Source organism: Monomorium pharaonis, chromosome 3 (assembly GCF_013373865.1).
Source record: "Monomorium pharaonis isolate MP-MQ-018 chromosome 3, ASM1337386v2, whole genome shotgun sequence".
Classification (NCBI taxonomy): domain Eukaryota; kingdom Metazoa; phylum Arthropoda; class Insecta; order Hymenoptera; family Formicidae; genus Monomorium; species Monomorium pharaonis.
Window position 1 is genome coordinate 29,460,448 of NC_050469.1, and position 13,268 is coordinate 29,473,715.

The window sequence follows — 13,268 nt, forward strand, 5'->3', positions numbered from 1 at the left end:
CCAGTCATGTAAACCGGACTTGAGGCTGTTCCGCCGCTACATTCACGTCGCCCGACAGTCCCGACACGCAGCTGACGCAGCCGCAAGCCGCAACCTGTCATTCTACTCCGATGGCTTTTCTCTCCATGGAGATGGGGAGTAACTGCAAATAAATTGATAGCTAAATCCGTGAGTTTTTTGTACATAAACGGCGTGCGTGCAAGAGAAAGATATTCTAGTCAGAGGATTTAACGAAGTAACGAACGTGATAAAATGGATGAGGCTAAATTTCTGAAAAGGTAAGTGGAGGCCATCACCCTTTCTGCAACTGTCAAACGATATTTTGTCAATCGTCGTCTGTCATATACTTGTAATTCTCGTGGGAATGTATCGCAACTCCCTTAAAACACCCATTTACACGAATAATTCTGCGCGAATATCGTAAATGTCTCGTAAGAGTGAACTATACATGCAAATTTATGCAAATTCTTGCAATCGACATTTAGGAAAGTGAGATCCGGGACGCTGGACGTCCACCCCACGGAGAAGGCCCTGGTGGTCAATTACGACGTCGAGGCGATGATACTTGGGGAACTAGGAGATCCTATGCTCGGCGATCGCAAGGCAAGTTTTCTGTGTTTGACTTGGATATTCATAGGAATAATTCTTATGCAGCAATGTTGCAGCAACTTTGTAACGTTTCTGCAGTACCTGTTGAAATGTTATGTTATATTCTGTGCTGTATGAATTGACTCATACAAGACCTAAACTATTGTACATTTATCCATTATTTTGTCCCTGTGCACAGGAATGCCAAAAAATAATCAGACTAAAGAGCCTGAATGCAGATACGAATGTTTCTCTCTTGGCGAAAGAGGTAATGGAGAAATGTTCGTTAATACACGAATCTAAGCTACGTGAGGTCGAGCAGCTTATTTACTATCTGAAAAATCGTCGAACTAACGATATCAACATGGGTAAAATAACATGATTTTTATGGTTTATACAGAAGAGAGGATCTGGAAATATTTATTATTTAACTAAATTTCTTTTTAATTTTTATAGGTAATGATAACAATTCTCAGCCACCAAGACCAGCGTCGTCGAATTCAATGTTCACAGAGAACAGTGAGGTCGAACGTGCAGTCATCAGCAATGTGGATGGTTACATCGAATTACTATACGAGGAGATACCAGGAAAGATTAAAGGTTCATCGTTGATCTTACAATTAGCGAGGGTACCCGATAATCTTTTGGAATTGACAAAAAATGGTAATCCTTGTGTTATATATTTCCTTTTATAAATAATATTACAGATATGCATATCAAGGTTTTTCTCATTGAATTAAATGAAATTGAATTTTATTTCTTTATTTGAATCTGAATTGAAAAAGTTTTACTTTTATCGAATATTGTTGAAACATAACTTTTGATTAACAATACACTTATTACTAAATTTTAATATATGGATAATAAAAAAAATTTTGTAAGAATTATACGATGTGAATTATTTTAAATATACAGATTTCATCTTTAGATTTGAAATTTTCAAATAGTTTGGATTTTAATTATAGAAATTTTAAATGAATCTTATCTGCAATTCATATTTAATTAGTTCACACATCTCTAATAAATAATAGTTTTGGTTGATAATTTATAATTTATTATGTTGATGAAAATATTATTACTATTGAAAATATTATTGAAAATATTTTATTATCATGTATGTAAAATAAGAATGTTTTTTATTTACGCAGAATCATTATTAAGCGCATTAGCTCGGGTTCTAAGGGAAGATTGGCGGCGCAGCATAGAACTATCCACGAATATCATTTATATTTTCTTTTGTTTCTCAACGTATAGTCAGTTTCATCATATTGTGCTTGAATACAGAGTAAGTTGTGAATGACGATGAAACTTAGGGAGCTCAAACATACTCTCTCTAGGGCTACATTCATATTTCTTTCTTCGCATACAGATTGGTTCTCTTTGTATGGATATAATCGACTTTGAATTACGTCGCTACGATCAATGGAAGGAGGACATGGAGAAACGCCGGAAACAGTTTGAGAATACCACCGGTCTGACGTTTTTCCCAGCGGTCAATAATGATAACTGTGATAGAAAGATCAGGATTATCGATGATATTTGGAATATGGAGGGTCCATTGGATTACGAAGTCAAAAGACGATCCACGGAAGTATCTGTGACTGTATCGGAGAGTGACGTAAGAAAGCTGAAGGAGGAACTTGAAAAAAGTCGCAAGAAGTTTAAAAGTTTGACAAAGAAGCAAGAGCAGTTGTTGCGAGTTGCGTTTTATTTACTCTTAAATATTGCCGAAAACGCTATGGATGTCGAAAGGAAAATGCGTAAAAAGAATGTTATCGGTATGTTGATTAAAACGTTAGATAGGACGAATACTGACTTGTTGATCCTGGTTGTCACGTTTTTGAAGAAATTGTCCATCTTTCGTGAAAACAAAGATCTCATGGTATATATATATATATATTAAATATATATTAAATAATATATTATATAAATATATTATATAAATATAATATGAAAAGTGTGTTATATAATAATGTAAATTAACGTTGACGTTTACAGACGGAAGAAAATATTATAGACAAATTACCGAGACTTTTACAAAACAATAATGCTGATCTTGTACTAAGCACTTTAAAATTGTTATTTAATCTTTCCTTTGATGCTAAATTGAGAGCGAGAATGATTAGAGTTGGTATGTTACCAAAATGGATAAAATTACTTAGTCAAGGTAAGATAAAAAAAACACCTATATATATAGAATTCCTTTTTACATAATATGCGGACTAAAATTGTGTATGGTATTGATTTAACATATTTATTCTGTATGTCAATATTATTTACAGCTGACATAAAAAATAAAAGCACGATTGTGGGACTACTCTATCATGCCAGTATGGATGACAAAGTGAAAGCAATGTTCACAAATACAGATTGCATTCCCATGGTATGTATGTTCATTTTGATACAAATTTCATAAGATTGACATTTACCTTATATTCATATTTTTATTTTCTATTTAGATAACAAACATGATATTAAATTCTGAGGATGATCATGTAAGATCTGAATTAATAGCACTGGGTATAAATTTAGCTATTAATAATAAGAACGCGCAACTGATCGTGGAGAACAACCGCTTGCAAGGTCTTATAAAAATCGCATTTAGAAATCAAGATGCCCTCGTAATGAAGATGATCAGAAACATTTCTCAACACGACTCGACGAAGGAAAATTTTATCGTGAGTTGAAACGTTATTACATTAGAATTAATAGAATTAATATTAATCAACGTTAATTTACATATTTAATACATATTGAATAGGAATTTGTGGGGGATTTTGCAATGGCCTTAACTCAATCTGACTCTCAAGATTTTGTACTAGAAGTAATTGGCGTATTAGGTAATTTAGAATTACCTGATTTGGATTATTCCCAAATCATTCAACGTTGCAATCTTATACCGTGGATACGCAATAATCTGGTTCCAGGTATGATCTTTTCTTGCTTACATTTTTTAAATATTTAATGTAGGGAGCACTACAATCAATGAACAAATAAAAATATCTGAATATAATTACACTTTCGGATAAAAAACGATATTTTAATCAAATCTGTATAACAATAAGATCTAAAAAATATCAATTAATTTGCAATTTATTGTTTTAAAGTTTCAATATAATATTTTAATATTTTTCTTAAACAGTCGTTTACTGATGATTGTTCTGCGAACTGGTGCAATCCTAAATAGAATTGAGGTAAAATTTAATCTTATTCTAGTTCTTTGTTACATTGTCTTTTTCATGTCTGTAGGTAAAACACAAGATGATATAGTTCTTGAGATTGTTATATTTCTGGGCACCGCAGCTCATGACGAAGATTGTGCTCGTTTATTATGTAAGGCTGATATACTTCTTTCTCTTATCGAATTACTTAAAGGTACGTATATATTAAAGCAAACGTGCGCAAAAGATTTATTCATATTTTTACATATACAAAAGGCAGGCTACTTTAACATGTCATATCATTACAGCGAAACAAGAAGACGATGAAATAGTTTTACAAATAATTTACGTTTTTTATCAAATTGCAAAACATGATTCAACTAGAGATTATTTGATTCGCGAGACTGGTAATGGTAATGTATATTCAATTTTATCAGTTGTTGGATCTGCATAAAGTCGCAGAAAGTAACACGGCAAATATATATCGTGAATATCCTTGAACTTTTAACACAAATTAATAATGCAAAATTGTGACATTATTTGCAGAAGCCCCGGGATATCTAATCGATCTAATGCACGACAAAAATCCTGCAATCAGAAAAGTCTGTGATACATGTTTAGATGTCATTGCTGTAAGTAATAAAGAACGTATGCGAATTTGTTTTTTTGTTTAATGCTCTTTAAATATATTTTGATTAATCTCGTCGTTAAATTTCTCTTCAAATTTGTTTCAATGAATCATGAACATATTAATGTTCAATTTGTACAATGTAATATAAAGTGTCAATTATTAAAATCCTAGATATGCGACAAGAATTGGGCGGCCCGCATAAAGGTAGAGAAGTTCCGATCACACAATCAACAATGGTTAGAAATGGTTGAGTCTATCGGAACAGATTCGATCAATCATATGTTACCGGATGATGATGATGATAGTCTGTCTCCATTCATCAGCGGTGATCTTCTAAAACATACTATATTATTTCCTTCTGGTAATATTTTTTTTTTATGAAGATAATATCTCCGTCAGCATCTTTATGATGGATTATCATGCTTATGTAGGTAACGCAGCGTCATTTAATGCAGATGACGGATTTTCGACTATGAAAAACTCTTCGGAATCATCTGAAAATCCTAGTCGGCCTGTCAGTAGGTACGTATCCAATGACACATATAATTGATCGGATAACAAAGGTTCTTTTAGCATTATCATCTTTAAAATAATAATGAATAAAATTTAGGAACGGTAATGTAAAAATTTGTTAGAAATTATTTAAAAATATTTTTTTTATAATATTGATGATAAACACTTTGAAAAATTCAAGAATACTTATATTTTAATCATAAACGAATTTTTAAAAGTTTAACAAATTCTTATATTATTTGAAAGGATTGGAAAATTTTTAAATAAATAAATTGCAATTAAATACATGAAAAACTAACTTACATTTTAGGTATCGAGATCTCGACGACATAGGCGAACTCGTGGCGCGTTCTAAGTCCCGCATGTCAGTTGCTTCAGGTATAGAGGATTTGTATTATAATTCTAGAGTGAAATTCAGCGATTCGGATAGTTCCCATGTATTAATCTAAAGATTGATTCAGTATAAATACGTGATTTAACTTTTCAAAGCCTAGGACATTTTACATTATCTTTGACATTATATACGTTCAATGTAAAAAAGTTTGCTACTATTTACAAAAATATGGCTACTTAAACTGAAGATTTTATTATATTATAGACTGCTTTGATCTCATAGTTATGTATTTTAGCGTCTTTTATTTTTTTACATATTTTTTATATACATGTGATATAATTTATTTACGAGCATTAGCTTTACACTAAAGTGAATAATTTTATTATGTTGCAAAATAGAATAAAGACTCAAGTACTGACAGTGTCCTAAATACTAGAAATTTAATTTTAAGTGTTTTTTGAATATATGAATTATATTATTACATAATAGTATTTAATATTGTATTTAATTTTACTTGAATTTTTAAGGAGTCTATTTATTGTTATAATATTTTATTATAAAAGTAAAAACTTCCATCTTCTAATTAAAAAAATGCATTTAAGATTGAATTTTCAGTATTTGTGATACTATCGTTAATTGAATCATTTACCTTAATAATTTTAAGTCTATTCAGATTTCTTTTTATTGTATCTGTTTTGGATTTTGTGATAGATTTCAGGCAGTCAAAATAGTGTTTAATGTGTATGTGTTAAAAGTAAAATTAGTATTTATGATAGCTCTCAAAGACATTTCGTAGTATTTATATTGTTAATATTAATCAATAAAAAGACAAGTGGTGTAAGAAGATTATGATTTAGAATAATACGATAGGGACGGAATCATACGTATATTCTAATTCTAAGAGAATAATAACTTTTTCTTATTTATGGCGTATAACATATTATGCAATAGCATCCAATTAGCAAACAATGCTTTTAAAAGTATTTTTTAATTGAAATAATTTCTGTTACTCGTTTGAATAACAGCATGACCAAAAAAAGTTAATATGATACAATAATTAAATTATAATAAACTTGTTTTTACTAAATTCTTTTAAATTATTATTGCGAATTATTAATCTAATATAAATATTAAATAACGTTAAGTAAATGTTAAATAAATATTTTTTCTAAAATATTATCAAATCTAAAATATTATATCAAATGAATAATTAATATAAAATAAACATTAAAAAAATGTTTTTAATCTATCACTGGTGACAATAAGTTTCAACCATATTTTGTTAAATGTTTTTATAAATAAATTGTGCAATATATAGTTAATGAAAAATAAATGTTGAAAAGACATTTAAGATATATTGTCTGCTGATTGGGCATATTTAACTTTTACATTTACTTTTTCACTTTCCTTAGAGAATAATCAAACATGTACATTTTCTATGTTATCTTTCACTTTTTATTGCACCTCTTGTCCCTTTGTTTATTATTAACTTATTGTATTTATAGTATATATAAGATGGTATTTTATTATATCAATATTATATGCATGATTTATAGCTTATCACTTATCCTCTACGTGATAAAATAAATTATATAATTGAATCTCGTAGAATATTGATATATATAGTGATTTATTTAAAAAGTTTCTCCTTACAATCCGACTCCTTATACAATACAAAAATAAATATTTCTTTTGTTTGATTTTGATGTTCTACTTATACTCTGTTCAATGAGAGAATATAATTTGAGCGAATGAAAACACATCTGCTTCACATAAGAAAGTCCCTTTCCGTGGCGTATTTACTAGATATTTAGCAATACGATGTGTTACACTCTCCACATTCTGCTTGTTTATACGCTCCGATTATGTTCTTTCGCTAGACAGAGTACAGAACACTGTAAAGAATTTGTATAAAAAATATCTTATAATACAAACCTGGAACTTCCTACTGTGACAGACGTCATACCAATTCGACTATCAAAGTATGTGGTAATATTTAATGATTATATGATATTATTTCTAACTTCAGTTTATGATGGCGTTTCAAGTCTGTGTTTGGTACGCAGTAGTTTACAATACTGAAAATGTATTTGAAATTTACGTACAAAATATATTATTAGACTATTAAAATCCAGTAATTGGAGCTTTTCCACTTATTTGTGTAATTTACGCAAGCGGTTTAATTATTCTTTATCTTATTATTGTTAGAGCTTAAACTTGTTCGTACAACAGCTTCACCTTTAGATCGAAATATAATAGTGTAACTATTATCTCCGTCAGTGAAAAACATGTGTTCTTTCAAATTAAAACTGATAGGACTGTCCGCAAATCCTTGTACGTCTAAACTGATCCACGGCAAAGTATTTCGCGATAAAGCATACTGTTTTAACGCATCGTATGCTTTCTGTATCTTTCTTCGCGTAAAGAATCCACTCCACTGTAAATACTGCACCTGTCCAACTTGAATAGAAGGAGAAGGACACCGATATGTGTTTGCATAATCCTCTTCCTTGATAGATCTAAAAGTATTAACGTTACATCTATTATTGTCGTATTCCTTTAGCCTTACCGATTATCACAAAAGATTATTTTGAAACGCAAATAAACATACAGATCACCATCAATGTTGAAGACTCCAAGCCATTCAAAAAAGTCGCTATCAGTCTTACATTTATTATTATGTTTATCTTCGTAAACAGGTATTGCTAATGAATATTTGGTCCTTTGGGAAAATTTCTGGCGGCATAGATAAACATTATAATTGCGTGCGTGAAACCAGGCTGCTACGGACGATGGGCATATATTGATATCTGAAATATTTAAATAATTAAGTGTAAAAAAATATATATAATACATAAATATTATACATATTTAAAAAATATATACTTGATGAATCCCACGATATTATAACATCAAATTTCTGTGTAAGTCGTTCCTCCAACGCTATTCGAACTCTGTCGTAATTCTTCTTACCAGGAACAAAAGTTTCGCTTGTTAAATCAATATCCACCACTTTTGAAGTACGTTGAAAAATAAACGTTCAAATTTATGTAACAAGATAAATACATATTAAATATATTTATGCATATATATATGTATATAATATTATATAAAAATAAAATATAACTTATTGCTGTATTATATTATTATTATTATTATTATTAATAAAACTTACTGTAACGTGTATGCGGCTTGTGGCTGAAAGCAGAGGGCTTTCCTTCCAAACCAAGTGCATGGTAATCATCTGTGAATAAAGAGAGCACTAAGTGCCCAGTTGGAGTTACACAAATGGAATTCTGTAAATCTATTCTGTTTTCTATTGTCAAAATGTTAATTTCTCCTGAAATTTAAAATGCAGATGGTAGTAGATATAAATATGGAATTTATTTTTAAATAATTTAATTAATTAAAGGAAAGAGATAAAAATTAAAAAATTTAATAGATTAATCTTTAAATGGTTACAATTGATAGACAGAAATTTTGGCTAAGTATAAAAATAACAATATTCATGTATTTTCCAATTCTCTTGGAAACAAGACATTATCTTGAAAAATGATTTTCTTTCTCTAAGCATGCATGCAATCTTATTATACATTTTATTTTACAGTTAGTAGTTATACAAATGATACAAGATCACAGAGATAAGCAAAAATATATCTTTCTAAATAAAAAAATCAATAATTATCTTACCTTTTTTAACAAAAGCTTCAATAAACTCTATGTTTAAAAGATCACTTATGCACAGATTATTTATTCGATAATAATCTGTATCTTTTGACAGGCAATTGTGTAAACTTTGAGGAATAGTAACAGTGTCAGGAAGCACTATAGATATCTGGCATATACAAAATACAAGAACTGTCATCAAAATATCATGTTATAAAGTAAATTCTGAAAGAACTTATCAGCAAGCTTACCGAATGATTAAAATAATGATTCTTTACCACTGCAGGTATATTTGTCTTTCTAAAATCCACTATATTTACAAAGATATGATGTGGTGGTGGTTGAAAGTTCCATGTCTCCGGACATAACATTTTTTCCCCTTTTTTCTTGGATTTCTATTTTCACTGGGAAAAAGCATATAGCCGAAATTTAACTTATTATCATTAACATTATAAATAATTTTCAATAAATTATAAAAATGTGGGAGTAATATTTAGAAATGTCAATTTTATGTGTATTTTTTGAATGTTGTAAAATAATATTGTATAAACATTTGAAAAATTATTATTTGATACAATGTTTTTTTTCTCAAAACATTGTTAAAATATTTCAATCCTGTATGTAGAATATTGATAATAATTTTGATAATATCTATTATTTTTGCGTATTACCTTGGATTTGTTTATATTTGAGTATTCAGTTCTGTCACAGAACAAAAGGTTTTTCCTTCTGAAATTTTTGAATATAAGTAGTAGAATCGGGAATCGAATTCGAATCTTTCGTTTGACAAGTGACTATTTTAAGTTGCATAAAATTATTATCATCCATCGTCTCGAACGGAGTAATAATAAATATATGGAAGGATCCCCACGTGATTATTTGCAGATACCTAACCTAACTTAACCTAATTCTTTATGCTCCTCTGCTTTACCTAATACCAATAGAATAATAGTAAGTGGCACAAGAGCCTCGGTAGCGCAGTAGGCAGCGCGTAAGTCTCATAATCTTAAGGTCGTGAGTTCGATCCTCACCCGGGGCAATTTTTTTTCCATGTAACTTTTAAAAATTAACAACGTGATATTCTAAATAAAGCTTTTATTACATGTATATTACAATAAAAAATATCAAAAAATTATAATTATCTGACATAATTAGATTCATATTTCGAAATGACATTTACGGACATTTATAGAAGGAAACATAATGATAAAAGATCGTGAATCCTCAAAATAAAAAAACATTGATTTTTAATGATAAAAAGCTTTTATTTTCGTCTTCTTCTGCATTCATTGGGGTTTCTTCTCATCCAGTTCTTGACAGTGTCATCAGGTCTTATGCCCAACATAGCTGACTTGGAGTTTATGTCGCGCATAACGAACGGAGAGTATCCAGCTATGTAGTCGTCGTCAAGCGGATCGTTTTTCGTGCGCGCCAAACGTGTCGGGCGTTGATCTGGCATAGGTTGATCCTCGCATAAAATAGGATTGTTGGCGTGTTTTCCACCTTTCGGCATTGGTAACGAGTACTGAAAGATTTTTATCGATTTTATACTTTTGCCGTTTTTCGTATTTACATGACTTGTAAGTTATATCAAAAGTTAATAGGATTGGGTAATTTAATATATTTTTAATTAAATTATAAAGTTAATGGCTTAAAATTAATTTAATTAAAAATTGCGTAAAAAGTTAATTTAGTTGAAAGTTATCTTAAGACTAAATTAAGTTAAAAGTTAATTTTGAAAAGCATTATTTATATATTAAATTAAAATGTAATAATTTTTTAAAAAGTATAGATAACTCTAAATAACAAAATACTTATAATATAGATCATCAAATGAATTTAATATTTTGTTTATAAATGGAGAGTTTATTGAGAGTTTATGATAAAGAGTTTATTTAATAAAATAACAAAAAGATATTGTTTTTTATATTGTTTCTCTTATATTTCTTCTCTCACACAGATAATTTTTAAACTTAAAAAAAGGTAATGAGTTGAAATTTGTGTGTTTAAAAAATAACTATTGAACTTTTAACTTTTTAACTAATTACTTCCTAAGCCTGGAAATTAGTAGCATACCTTCTTTCCTCTGGCCGAGAGAGGTCTCCGAAAATTGATGTGAATTTGTTGTTTCCCATTTTCGTCTAATGTGACTTCCACTTTTTTCAATGTCCTGTTACCACAGTGCGGGCAAAAAATTTTCGTCATAACACTAGTAGTTTTGAAACAGGCGTAGCATCGAAATATGAACGTTCGCATCTGTTTAATCACTCTGCCATCCAATGCAACTACATTCAGTCCTATTTGCATGAGTACATTTTGCATTGCAAAATCCATCGTCAAGCATGCGACAGTTGCAGCCTTCTCTTCGAGAATCGCCGCGCCCATTTGTTTCTTTACATTAGAAACATTTGCTATAAAAAAAAGTAATAAAAATTATTACTCTCAAATTTATACATTTTAATTGTACATATTCACATATAAGGAAATTTTAAAGATTTTTTTATTAATTTTATTTATGTAAAAAAATTTTAAATTTTCTCTATTTATCTATGTTTTTCTGTTCCTATAAAGCCAATTTTAATTTTAAAAAAAATTTACTTTAGGAAAGCTTTATTTTTTAAAAAGTTAATCGATAAAATTAAATTTACTTGGGGTGATCCATCCACTGTCATCATCATCGTCGTCATCATTGTCATCATCGTCTTCATCTTCATAATCATCCTCAAATGATTCATCACTTTTGGACGTTGTATCAACAGGAGAAAGAATGTCGTCCACAACATACTTGCTCTTATCCTCATCCAATACTTCTAAATCAGCTGGATTGAACTGTAGCTTGGAAAATTTATCAACTAAATCGTCCGTTTTATATTTTTTTTTATTATCTTCATCATCTGACGCCGTTTCATAATCTGATTCCGATTCTTCTGAGGTTGCGGACGCATAAGGAGTAAGTTGCTCCACATTGTCTCTTGTATCTATTGCCATATCACCTACAATCTGTACGCATGTGATATTTTCTTCAACAACATCAGTTTTTTCGGTAACGTTGTTTAAAGAAGCCTCTACATTTTCATTATTTACATCCAATTCTTTTTTCTCCTAAGTACAGAATATAAATTGAGATTAAAGTTCACATATGTACAGAAACAATAAATATATCTTACTTTTTTCTTTGGCATGTAGAAACCAACTGGTAGTTTAGGATCGCCTTCCGACTCTCTATCTGCCGCAGATTTAATTGTTCTTATCGTTGGCATATCTTTCAAATGTGCAGTTCCAACTTTTTCTTTTTCCAGTTGATATGTAAGTGCAATTACTTTGATGTCGGTAGCGGATAAACTGGTGTAGTCGCCGCTTTTTTTTGCAAATTCAGTCACTATAAACATTAAAAATTTCAAGTAATTAATAACATACATGAATATAGAAATGTATAGTATAATATATTCAGCAACAGGGGTAGACAAAAATTTAAGTAATTTTAAATAATGGAATAAGACAAAAATTAAAAATAATAAAATTGTAATTAAAGTCAGCTTTAATTTTTAATTGTCTAAATATTCACATCCTTCAGATTCATTTGTAAGATTATAATTCCAATCTAATTTATTTATTATATAATTTAATCAAAATTATTTTAAACTTAGAAAGAGAATGTAAGAGAAAATTATTGATTACTATGGTAATTGTATGTCATATTTAATTGTGTATTTTCTTGTATCCTCTCAATAATAATAAAAAAGGTAACAACTTTATATACCAAATTTGATGTTCTCAGGAAAAGCCTCTTGAACCTTTAAGTCATATGGCAATACAACTAATCTTCTCAGCTGTCTCTTGCTTGTGATTTCGTTAACCACAGCTTGTTCAGTTAAAATATTGACTCCAATATCCTACATATAAATATTTCAAATTAAAATTAAAATTTCATTGAAAACGGAAAAACTAGAATATATTTATGCGTTTTAAAAAGATATATTTTGAGTAAAATTTTGGTAAATCTTCTGATAAAATACACATATATACACTTCATTAAAATTATTTCCGCATTTATTATATATAGTATTTGTATTTTACTTAATAATTACCTGTAAGGCAGCATTTTTTATGAAAGCGCTTGTATCAACAATAAGATATTGTACTTTATTCTTATTTTCCATGATTTCGCGTCGATCTTTTTCTTCTTCTCACGATCTAATAATAATTACACGTGGATATCTCATACTACATACTAAAAATCTTACAAATGAATACGGAAGAGGTTAGGAATATGGGAAGTACAGAAAAAGTGCAAAAAGATTGAATCTCTTATCTGATCACGGTAATTCGTAGAATTCACCCAATCAAATAAATATAATTTTAATGCTTTTTGTTC

At 29.3% G+C, this 13,268-nt stretch overlaps 3 protein-coding genes and 1 non-coding gene across 6 annotated transcripts; 2 read left to right on the forward strand and 2 right to left on the reverse strand.

Annotated features, from left to right (window-relative positions):
- Positions 1-52: 52 nt before the first annotated feature.
- Positions 53-6,832, forward strand: LOC105838907 (kinesin-associated protein 3). Of its 2 annotated transcripts, none has more exons than XM_012684834.3 (16): positions 53-278; positions 486-603; positions 788-956; positions 1,045-1,251; positions 1,737-1,873; positions 1,958-2,470; positions 2,587-2,755; positions 2,871-2,971; positions 3,048-3,266; positions 3,350-3,515; positions 3,838-3,963; positions 4,058-4,162; positions 4,296-4,381; positions 4,552-4,741; positions 4,812-4,902; positions 5,204-6,832. In XM_012684834.3, the coding sequence occupies exons 1-16, from the start codon at positions 253-255 to the stop codon at positions 5,340-5,342; spliced, it is 2,562 nt and encodes an 853-aa protein (XP_012540288.1). In that variant the 5' UTR covers positions 53-252; the 3' UTR covers positions 5,343-6,832. The 2 variants fall into 2 exon arrangements, with proteins under 2 accessions (XP_012540288.1, XP_036139930.1); XM_036284037.1 differs by having other exon boundaries at positions 4,299-4,381.
- An 8-nt stretch (positions 6,833-6,840) lies between these two features.
- On the reverse strand, positions 6,841-9,828 carry LOC105838896 (ribonuclease P protein subunit p40). 2 transcript variants are annotated; one of them, XM_012684819.3, is made up of 7 exons: positions 9,565-9,828; positions 9,145-9,297; positions 8,918-9,062; positions 8,403-8,471; positions 8,114-8,239; positions 7,839-8,037; positions 6,841-7,746 (listed from the first exon to the last, which is right to left on the reverse strand). In XM_012684819.3, exons 2-7 carry the CDS (start codon positions 9,262-9,264, stop codon positions 7,407-7,409), a joined length of 999 nt encoding a protein of 332 aa, XP_012540273.1. In that variant the 5' UTR covers positions 9,265-9,297; positions 9,565-9,828; the 3' UTR covers positions 6,841-7,406. The 2 variants fall into 2 exon arrangements, with proteins under 2 accessions (XP_012540273.1, XP_012540271.1); XM_012684817.3 differs by having other exon boundaries at positions 8,403-8,567; positions 9,565-9,827.
- Positions 9,829-9,859: 31 nt separating this feature from the next.
- Trnam-cau lies at positions 9,860-9,932 on the forward strand. The gene has a single exon. It is a non-coding gene; the product is annotated as a tRNA-Met (tRNA).
- A 39-nt stretch (positions 9,933-9,971) lies between these two features.
- Positions 9,972-13,193, reverse strand: LOC105838902 (RNA-binding protein NOB1). The gene is made up of 6 exons (XM_012684829.3): positions 12,982-13,193; positions 12,654-12,786; positions 12,061-12,272; positions 11,542-11,995; positions 10,970-11,304; positions 9,972-10,418 (listed from the first exon to the last, which is right to left on the reverse strand). Exons 1-6 carry the CDS (start codon positions 13,051-13,053, stop codon positions 10,158-10,160), a joined length of 1,467 nt encoding a protein of 488 aa, XP_012540283.1. The 5' UTR covers positions 13,054-13,193; the 3' UTR covers positions 9,972-10,157.
- Between the last annotated feature and the right edge of the window lie 75 nt (positions 13,194-13,268).